Here is a 10,461-nt window from a genome sequence, read left to right as displayed (position 1 = left end):
AGTTATTTCAAGGGTCCATATGCACTACCCTGAGGCATGCTGTAAAACCACATAACTACAGAGCAGCTGGGAGTTAATTGCAAGTCATTATTTTGTACTTTGTTTTACATTCGATCCCAGGACTTTCTCCTCCCACACAGGGACACAGTTGTTTCAAGTCTTCTAGAAACTGGTACTAGAATTTTCAGTCATAACAACAATTTGGGTTCACCTGGAGGGTATGTTAAGAAGTAGAATTACACATTTGCTAGACATTAAGAAGAGTGGGTAAGAAATAACGTCACTTGTCCCAAATAGATAATGATACTTCAAATGAGTTCCAGATTGTCTCACCAGAGCCAACCTTTGAGATGCCTTCAGTCTTCTTGTAACCTTGGGAGTCATTGTTTATAACAATGTTTTAGTCAGTGCTGGAAAGGCTTTAAAAAGGTGGAAAAATTGGCATACATTTTGACTTTTTTGTAAAGAAACAATAGACAACATGGAGTTACAAAGTGAGTTGGGCTCTGGATTTAGGAGGCACTGGTTTTACCAATCTAAACTTTAATAGTTATTGTATTTACCATATTTAACATTTATAAAATGTGTTTTAACAGAGGAAATAATCACAATATCACACACTGTACAAATTGTAAGCGTTCCTTGTTACTGCAGTGATGGTCCACTTTATCCACTTTTGTCAGTTATGGGATATTTATCTCCTCTCACATGACCTCTCAGACCTTAGCTAAAAAAATCAGCTGCTGAAAAAGAAAGAACATTCAAAACCTAACATCATTGGCTGGTGAGACTAAATAGATTTTTATGGATAATGCGGTAAGCACATACATGCTGAATGTCACAGAGCTATAAAGAAGTAGGCCAGAGGAGCTATGCTAAAAGGGAGGTCAGAGTAGAGGCTCGAGGAATCCAAGGAATGTGAGCTACATGCTGTCAAGCAGGGAAGTTGTCCCATCTGCTACAGTACAGACCTGCCGCCCACCACTCAGCCCTGTGGCACCTCACTCAGATCATATGCCGTAAAATCAGCTCTGTCATCCACTCGTGTTTTTAAATGCTTTTGTATCCAGCATTAATCAGGTGGTGTTTTAAACACAGCATCTCAAGGATTAAAAAAAAACTTTCTACTCCAGGCTCTACCTTTCAAACAAAACTCTACAGTAATAATGTGGTGCTGTATTCATCCCTGCACACCAGCCCCTGTGTGACTTGTCTGAGGATAGCTACAATTATTGATGACAGAGGAGAAGATTGTTATGCATAGCCTGTACAGGATGTCATCAGAGACTGTGATTGGGAACCTTTTGAAAATGTCAAAGTGACACATGATTATGAATATTAAACAGCCATGTATAGCCCATGATTACTTGACAGGAGGTGGGGATTTGACAGAAGGAGGATTGGAATCTCATTGTGAGCTAAAGTGATGTATAGCGATATTGCTGCAACAGGATGCACCAATCAAGTTAGCAGAAGAATTATGTCGTCATTTGTTAACAAGATATCCTGCAATGTGATGTATTTCATAGATTTCCCAGACTAATGTTATGAATTACATGCAGAGTGGATTGTCAAAGGCCTGTCAAAACTTTAAGCAGGCTTGATTTTGTGCAGGTTAGGGTTGGACTTTAAAATTTAGTCCGACCAACTTAATTGTTCAATATTAGCAAACAAAGCAGGATGTAATCTCACAGTCCTGCAGCATACGGGCCCAAACTGCTGCATCATAGCAAATAAGCTGCCAGCATGCTATGAGGGAAACATTATCAACATTTCCACCAAGATACAAACATTTGTTTCGTCATTTAGAACATCTAGTGCTGTGTTACAACTGAATTTGGGACATCACAAATGATGATGCACTAATAAAGCAACATGTTGAACATTTTGCAGGTCAGACAAAATTAAAAAAGGGTCACATCCTAGGCATCTCTGAAAGCACATTCCCGAAAGCTTCTTTACATGGTTTCCAGTGAAGATGAACACAAAGCTAAACAAATATTTGAAAACATGATGCAAGTGTGCCCGTCTCACCCAGCAGCCGGTGATGAAGGCAAAATAAGAAAGGAGGAAACTGTATTAAGAAGCCCAGTTAACTCTTTCTACTGACACAAACACCAGTGTCAAGTCATGCCAAATTGTTTAAATTAGCTCATCAGTCCAGCTAGTCTTAGAGATGCAGTTACAGCCTGTAGTCAGTTCGATAACCTAAAGCCATTTTCCACTGCAGGAACTTAACGAACCGTAATTTAAAAGTGGCAATCGTCATGGATTCTACTTTTGTTTCCAATCCATCACTTTGTAGATGAGTTCCTGGAGCAAGAGGTGATGCACCCCAAGAGGACTACACAAAACACAACAACAACTGCTATTTTTCTACTGCATCTGTATTGAGAAACCAGTATTTTAAAGAAGAACACTTGAAAAATGGTTGTTACACAAAGACATCCAGGTAAGAAAACTATTAAAAACAAAAAGTTAGACAAGAAGATTTGTGAGCATCCGTTTGACACACAGTCAAGCAGCGCAGGGAATAAATTAAAAAGAAGAAACAACTGAGAAACTACAAAGCAGTTCAAAGAGCTGGGCCCCATTTCTGATAACCAACTGACTTGTGCTGGCCCCAGAATAGGCCTGGAGCTAGTATTAATGTGAAAGAAAACCAATATTAGCACTAAGTCTTCCATTGTTGTCCATCCCATAACTGTTTACTTAGCTCTCCCATCATAAAAATTACATAGTGGTTATATGACACAGTGTAGTTGGTGGTACAGATGATGCCTTTTTAACAGTGTAAATCCAAAACGTATAAATTTGTAAAGGGTAACACAAGGAAGAACCTCATACCAAAGCCATAAGTTCTGAAAAGATCAGGTTGCGGGAAGCCAAGGGTTACATGTAATTAAGTTCCTGCAGTAGATAAGGGCAAGTGAGCAAGCTGACCTTTCATGATCATGACAAACATGATTATGAATGAATCAATGTAAGAGTCTCCATTTTTTATTTTTTACTCCCGCTTTGCTAACTTGTGCTCTTTAAAACTGTTATGTCTTTGTCCCTCCCATTGAGGATTAAGTTAACCAACAAGAATAGTCAGAGCCACCAGAGCAAATTTTAAATTAAACTCCTCCACTGAAGCTGTTCTAACTCTACATTTATTAGTTAAAAACCTTACTACTGCAATAACACTTCAAGCTTTCCTGATAACTACTCTGATTTTCAAACTTTCCTTTTTTTCATGGATCAACTCAGCCAAGTTGAAACAGTCTAATGTGCTCAGTCATGTGTGCAAGAAGAAACACACACACACACACACACACACACACACACAAACATGGTAAATAGCTGCTACACTTTTACAGTGGTACTGGACCACAAGCTGAAAGAGATGACACGGCAAAAAAATTAAATTCTGTTTCTTATTGCTTATGTCAGCTTAAAGTTATAATGCTAACCAAAGTAAAGAGTGGATTGTGGGCAGAAAAAAAAAATACAACCATGTCATAATCAAAAAAATCACATTGTGTGTCGTCTTGAAACAAGCAGGACATATAAAAGGAAATGATGGAGATAATAGTCACAATCCATTCAGTCCATTTTTCTTACCTGGACAAATGTATTTATGTTTGGCAGTCTAACATATCTGCAGATTGTAAGTGGACAGTAATTGCTACAATCATGATTGATATTGTCATATAAAAGTCTTTTCTAAAATGTATAAATAACTCAAATTTAGATTTCATAAGTTAGATATTAACTGAATATAAATAACAACCATCGAAACAGAGCTTTAGAACTTTCTCAATTTAAAGTTGGACTTTATGTACAAGCACAATGCTACTCTCTAACACCTTAACCACAAACCAGACAAAGTGCATCATGTGGAAAGATGCTGCTAGATCTTCTAAGCCAAGGTCATACAGTCCGGCCTAAATAACCCCCCCCCCCCCCCCCCTCATATTTTGGATGGATAAGATTTGCTTGATGAAGTATTTTCATCTTGTATACAATATAGAACATATAGATAATAGTATCTCTTTAAATAAGTACATCATTTATAATGTGTAATGGCTTGATATGGTACAGTGAGTTTCCCATGAAGTAGGAGGAATAGTTTGAGGAGAGATAAATGGAGGAATACAGGAAGAAAAGAAAATAGAGATGCTAGCTGAATAAATAAATCATATTTTTCCTTTTTTGGGAGTATAAACTGGATCATGGTGACATGCAGTCCTCCTCTTGTTCCCTTATAGTGATCATGTACCAAAACTTGGTCCTGAGATCACAAATTGTCTTACTTCTCACATGAAGCTGGACAAAGTTGAGAGGGGTCCCATCCAGAGAGAGAGAGAAAAAAACAAGTAAAAGCGGTGTCCAATTTGTGCCTACATACTGTACGTACAAGTGCTATGTTAGCAGCACAAGTTAGGTGTTCGACTTTGGCTGTAGCTTTTCACTGGTGACAGCAAAGGACCGACGGAAATGCAGAGGGTCTGTTATTGATCTCAATACAGACGGCTCTTATCTTTTGGTGTCACCAGGACTGGTAACGATGGTTGGCTCTAGCAAGCGAAGTCCTCAAACACCCCGTGGTGTGCAGCGTGATGGTGGTGAGGGTGTGGGTGAGGGTGGTGGTGGTTGGGGAGCATCGTGTTGGCGTACGCCCCCTCTGGGTGACTCCGTGTCATGTCATTGGGGTCCTGTTGAAGGCACAGCATACAAGTCAACTTCAAGATCATGCTTCGAGGACGTGTGTAATGTGTGTGTAATGTCATACGTGACAATACACAAATATGAAATTGATCTTAGTGTCATCTCTGTGTGCAGAGTATGCAGCTGCAGTGGTTAGCCTAGCTTAGCAGAAAGACTGGGGGGGAAAAGCTAGCCTCATTCTTGATGATGATTTGTGGGTTTAGGGAGTTAACCTGCTGTAACTATTTTGTGACGACAAGAGGTTATCCATCTGCCTAATACTGAAGTTTGTCCGGCTACCGAACAGCTTGCCAGATATGGTTACAGTCCAGTTTGGTATTGATCTCACAGATGCAATGGCACCTCACTGTGATGACTGCAGCAGGCTGTTGTTTGCTGACAGTAACAGAACGTCACTTAACCTAAAACCAAAAATTACCCTCTTTACATTTCTGTTTAGGCATGGATTGAAAAAAGAAGATACAGTGTGTTTATCAGAGATCTTTATACTTGTTAGCTGTAGCTGCTTCCAGTCCAACCAGGAACCTCCGCGTCTGAAAAGTGAAGCCAATGCGCAAGTGCCGTAAACTTTAGAAGCATTCTTTCAACAGCCAGCAGGGGGCGACTCCACTGGTTACTAAAAGAAGCCTGACTGCATTGAAGTCAATGACAAAATGACCCTACTTCTCACTGAATTTTTTTTCCTCAGTAAACATTTTCCTAATGAGTTTATGGTCTCATTTGTTAATTTCAAGTCTTCTGCATAATGTCGTCTTTAAATAGTAGCTAGGTGAAGGGTATAAATTATGTTTTTAAGTTAACTTTAGTTAATTTAATAGAGAGCTGAATTCTGGACTAGCTTGAATAAATGTTCTCTGAATTGTTGGATGTACACTATATAGCTACTGGGGTTTTCAGATCATATCCTGAAGCTAATGTGGTGTCTCTACATGTACTGGAAAGTATAATTTGATGTTAGCCAGTCACACTTTTTTTCCCCTCTGGCTGATTTGTTTCAAAATTAATACCCTGTTAGTTTTAGTATGTAGTGGTGAATTAGATACAGTTATGGTTAGATGTAAGACAAAAAGTTAATTGTTTAGATATATGCAACTTCAGAATAAAGTTGTGCAATAGCAATATCAAGCTCAAGGGGAGGATGTGCTTTGCACAGTGGTTAAGACTAATTAGGAATATTACATTCTTCATTATTTTAGATGTGGGAAAATATTTATTTGCTTCTCCCTGAATTATTTCCTTGTAGTTTCCTAATGAAGTTACTGTGCTGCAGGAAAAGTTGTACACTTGGCATGAAAACAGTGCAACTGCCATTTGTTAGAGTACAGTATGTGCTGTACCTTTGCTTTTATTTCCTCGAGACCCACTGTTGCAACAGTGCTGGTCTGGTTCTTGTTCTTCTTCTCCTCTTTCTGCGGCCTCAGCAGACGTTGTAGCCGGTGCTTGATCACCTGCTTTCACCCACAGCACAGCAGCAGGGTGGATGAAAGAGCAGAGGTGAGCGAGGGAGACAAGAGACCCAGCAGAGTGAAGAGTTTATTTACTGTGAAGTCTGCATTACAACCCCCCTCTGATTTTGCTTTACTCTTACATGTTTGGCAAGCAGCTGCTTAGAATAGGATATAGCTGAGGCAGGAGGTCATTTCATGACCAGTGTTAGCAGCATGTCTTCAGTACAGACCTGAGCGGATATTACTTTCTTCAGCCTGGAGTCCCCACCCATCCCTACCATGGACTGTTTGCCCTTCTGCCCTCCGGCAAGAGATACTGCAGCATACAGGGCAGAACTGCACATCTTTTTTTTTTTTTTTTTTAGTTTGTCAGTTTTGTTAGTTGCTGTAGTATTTTCCAATTCCTTCGTGAGCTGGACGCAATGTCATTTAATTCTACAGTGCACTTTGTATAGTCTGAATGACTATAAAGTTATATTGTCTCTTGAAATCAAATAAAACTCTTCAAATACATAATAAGTGCATTATTTACACTGTAACATTTATCTGGGAACAACAGTCATGTGTACTAACAAATATAACAACAATAAATAATTAAATACATTTTGGACAATTAAAATTAACAATCAAGGCACTAAATGTGTTTTGTAAATAATTACTGTTGGTTGCAACAGATTTTCCTGCTGGAATCCAGTAGAACAATAGTGGTTAATTATTCCTAATTATGTCACAACTAGTTCTGATCTTTTGTTGTGTTGTGAAATGTGATTGGCTGATGTGTGTGGATTTGCACAGAGACTGTACCTCATAGATATAATCCAGTATTTCTAAGACTGTCAGGATGCTGGCTCCAATGAATAAGCCCATCTGTCCACCAATGTCACCTGTAAAAAGAATATTTAAGGAGAGGCACAATGGACATAATGCCAAAGTGGTTCCTGTTTGCTACTAATGGATCTTTCACTCCGCCGCAGCAAGTCCGTTTAAATATTCAGAAAAGTGACAGAAATCTTACCTAATAAACCTGCAACATCGTAGGCTTTCTTTTGCTCAATTGTTTCATAGTTCAGCGCTTCAAAGAAGATATCTAAGACCAGAAAGTTGTCTCTGGAAAAGCAAGTGGAGTTTGAATGTCAAACAAAGTGAAAAACACTTGCGGCAAAATCACTACAAATCTAACACAATTTTAAAAAATACCATTCCAAGTCATCTTCATGCTCACTGTAAATTGTCATGATGGCGTTGTCAGGCCTACAGCGTTTTACACAGATCTAACTAGCGATTGTGAGATAATGAGGTGTTTCAGGGTTTAACTGAGATGAGCAGAATGAGCACTGACAGCATGCTCAGTCACTGCACGTCTCTGATCTGTCTGGATTTAGAAAGTCTGATAATATTAAGTGTTGTGAGGCATCATGAGCTCTTTGGTTTATGTGTATTTACCTTCTCCCACATCCCTGACTATCAGGCACTGAGAGAAATTACAGTGTAAGCACATTAAAGTGTTGGATGGAACAACAATCTGTAAACTACACAAAAAAGGCATATTTTGTAATGAATTAATCTTCAGCAAACTTGCCAAGCTATATACTGCAGTTACTTATATAAGGGTAAATTGTAGAGTAGTTGTTCATGCTCAGGCAATTTTGCTATTCTCTGAGCTATTCTATAGCAGCGTTATTTTTTCCTGAGGGTGCTACTAGAGTAGAGGCCATGGTGTCTTTAAAGTCAGACAGGCTTATCTCCACGTTTTTTATTAATCGATCAAGTTGCTACATATGAGATATCTTCTCTGCAAAGTTGACATTTTGGTCGTGCTACAAAAGTGTACAAAATTTAAAGATTTTATCCTCTAATTATCATTTTTGTTCATTTAATTTCACAACAATCTACTCATCTGATATTGTTTTATGTATAAATAGACATTTTGTAATGACCTCATGGTGCTTGACAATCCACAGACTTTGTAATTCAAATTAACCTAAAGACTAAATATAAATTGATGCCTGCATGAAAATACAATTGATTTTTCTTTATATTTATGGTTGTCTATTAGTGATTGCAGACTGGAGGTCATACTTTATGGCCCTTTTTATTGAGCACCACATCACTGCTCATACGTGAGCTTGTTGAAAGTTCCTGTCGTACCTGATGTAGTCCTCTGACTTGTCGTATTTCCTGGAAAGATAGCGAGCAGAGCCCTTGCTGGGGATTTTGACCATGGAGAGCTCTTTACCGTAGCGTGTGAGATTACAGGGTGTCTCGCATGGACAGGTGTCCCCACTGTTCTTCTGTTGCTGAGCTGCAACACAATGGAAACAGTAGTTTAACGGATATCACTCTATCAGAAAAACAAAACAAGATACTACACATAATCTAGATTCAACAACAATCTACATCTGCGACAAAGGAAAAAGTGTGAAGGATAGGGAGTGTCCAATAAATAGTGTGTTTTTTGACCACTTAGGAAACAACACTTACTTATAAAAGTGTATAAAGTGGTTAACTTGGTTGTCCATTTAGCATTCATTTGCATTATTCACATCACCAAAACAGTAAAACCAAAACAATCAGCTAAAACACACTAAAAGCTCTGTAGACAGTCAGGTGATAACTATGTGTTAGTGCATCACTATGAACAACCCATTTCACATTACACAGTTTTTTGATCCACTGTTAAAGTAAAAATATTGACTGCTGCAGCTTTAAAGTTGTCTGCTAATATACTTTATATTACCAATCAGAAATTAAATATTTCTGATTGGTAGGCAGCTGTACATTTAAACTGTCTAACAAATCAGAACACTTAATTATACATTACGTTACCTGTTAATTTCTCAATGGCCATAATGTATATCCCTTCTAATATGAACTACTAGGCGTTTTCTCTGTGTGGCTTCTTTTCTTTTTTTCTTTTTTTTACAGTTTGTTTTCAAAGGTGTAAATTTGTCTTTTTAATGAGGAGTGGATATTTTGTGCCAAAACTCATCATCATTAAATTATATTACTTTGAAATTACTAGTGGTTTGTGTTGCCCCCAGCTGTATGGGTAATTTTGAGGATGAACAGATTCCTTACCGTCTTCAAGTCCAGAATTAACAGTTAAAATCATTTAATGGATAAAATGTGCAACAAAATGTCAGGTCATGTCAGGTTTTCTGGACTTCTCTAGCATGGACCACATGATATTAACAGACCAATATTGTTCTGGATGTATTAACAAAATGATGTGTTAGTCTGCAGCAATGGTGTTAGACTGCAGCAATGGTGTTTACAGTGAGTAAACAGTAAGTTTACAGTTACACCATTTGTTCAGAGTTTGTTCAAAACATTCCCATACTTACACCCAGTCAACATGCAGGCGTGAATTGCTCACACATATAACAAATAGATATTCACAATCTAACCTAACTCTAAAACAACACTACGTACACACAGGAGAGTAAATAGCTTTTCCTAATCTCTCTTTTCAAGTTGTAAATGAATTCAGTTCAGACAAAAACAGAAAGAGGGAGCATTAAAGGCACTAATTATAATTTGATGTTTTATGACTTATTTTATAACTCTAACAATTAGGTTATGTGTATGCACGAGCACTGTGGCACATTATTTGTCTGATATGGGAACAAAACACCTTTGCAATATAAATATATAAATCATATTCTAATTTATTACCTTTCATGAAGGGTGAATTTATTCACAGTATTTGATTCAGGAATGTGACCCACATGAATATGGCCCATTCTTGTAAGATATATCTAAGATTTCATTCAACCACATTGTGAATAGGGTTTGAATTCAGCAAAGAGAGACATAATTAAATTTCTGGCTTATTTGGCTGGGAAATGATAATTTTACTTATATGTCTGCCATTACCACGAAAAAAGGATTTTTTTTTTACTGCAACCATAATGTCTTTGAAACCAAGGTGCCTTTGTTCAGTCACGATGTCTGCTGGACCAAAGTGAGGTCGGAGTCAAAGCTGAAGGGCTACGGAGGTGGGGGGCAGATGTGCAGGAATGGAGCGTTGGTTTAATATTAACAGTTCAACAATGGAGGCAGCACAGCCATCAAGCTCTAAAGTGACTAAATCACAATGAGGAAAGTCATTTCAAAATATCAAGTCTACCTCCAGGTATTTGTATTACAGAAAAAAAAATCCTTATCATATTTACTGATTGTGTTTCCATTTCCCTTTGGGGGAACCTATTGTAATGAGAAAAAGAAATGAAGGAAGATTGTTTCTTACCGAGTGCTTTGTCAACACAGTTGATTTTACTGGGAGGGCAGATATCTGCAG

General features: G+C 38.0%; 1 protein-coding gene across 1 annotated transcript; it reads right to left on the bottom strand.

Annotated features, from left to right (window-relative positions):
• Nucleotides 1-2,369: 2,369 nt before the first annotated feature.
• LOC119903914 (acid-sensing ion channel 4-A-like) lies at nt 2,370-10,461 on the bottom strand (the record flags this gene model as incomplete). The annotated part of the gene is given in 6 exon segments (XM_038720215.1): nt 2,370-4,700; nt 6,051-6,161; nt 6,966-7,045; nt 7,177-7,268; nt 8,310-8,463; nt 10,411-10,461. Coding segments are annotated over 6 exon segments (626 nt in total), but the record flags the coding sequence as incomplete, so codon positions are not given.

The sequence above is a fragment of the Micropterus salmoides genome, unplaced genomic scaffold (assembly GCF_014851395.1).
Source record: "Micropterus salmoides isolate LMB-PRFRI ecotype aquatic unplaced genomic scaffold, ASM1485139v1 Ms_hic_scaffold_15, whole genome shotgun sequence".
NCBI classification, from domain to species: Eukaryota; Metazoa; Chordata; class Actinopteri; order Centrarchiformes; family Centrarchidae; genus Micropterus; species Micropterus salmoides.
The sequence above is the reverse complement of the archived record's forward strand: the minus strand, read 5'-3'. Positions and strand labels throughout refer to the sequence as shown.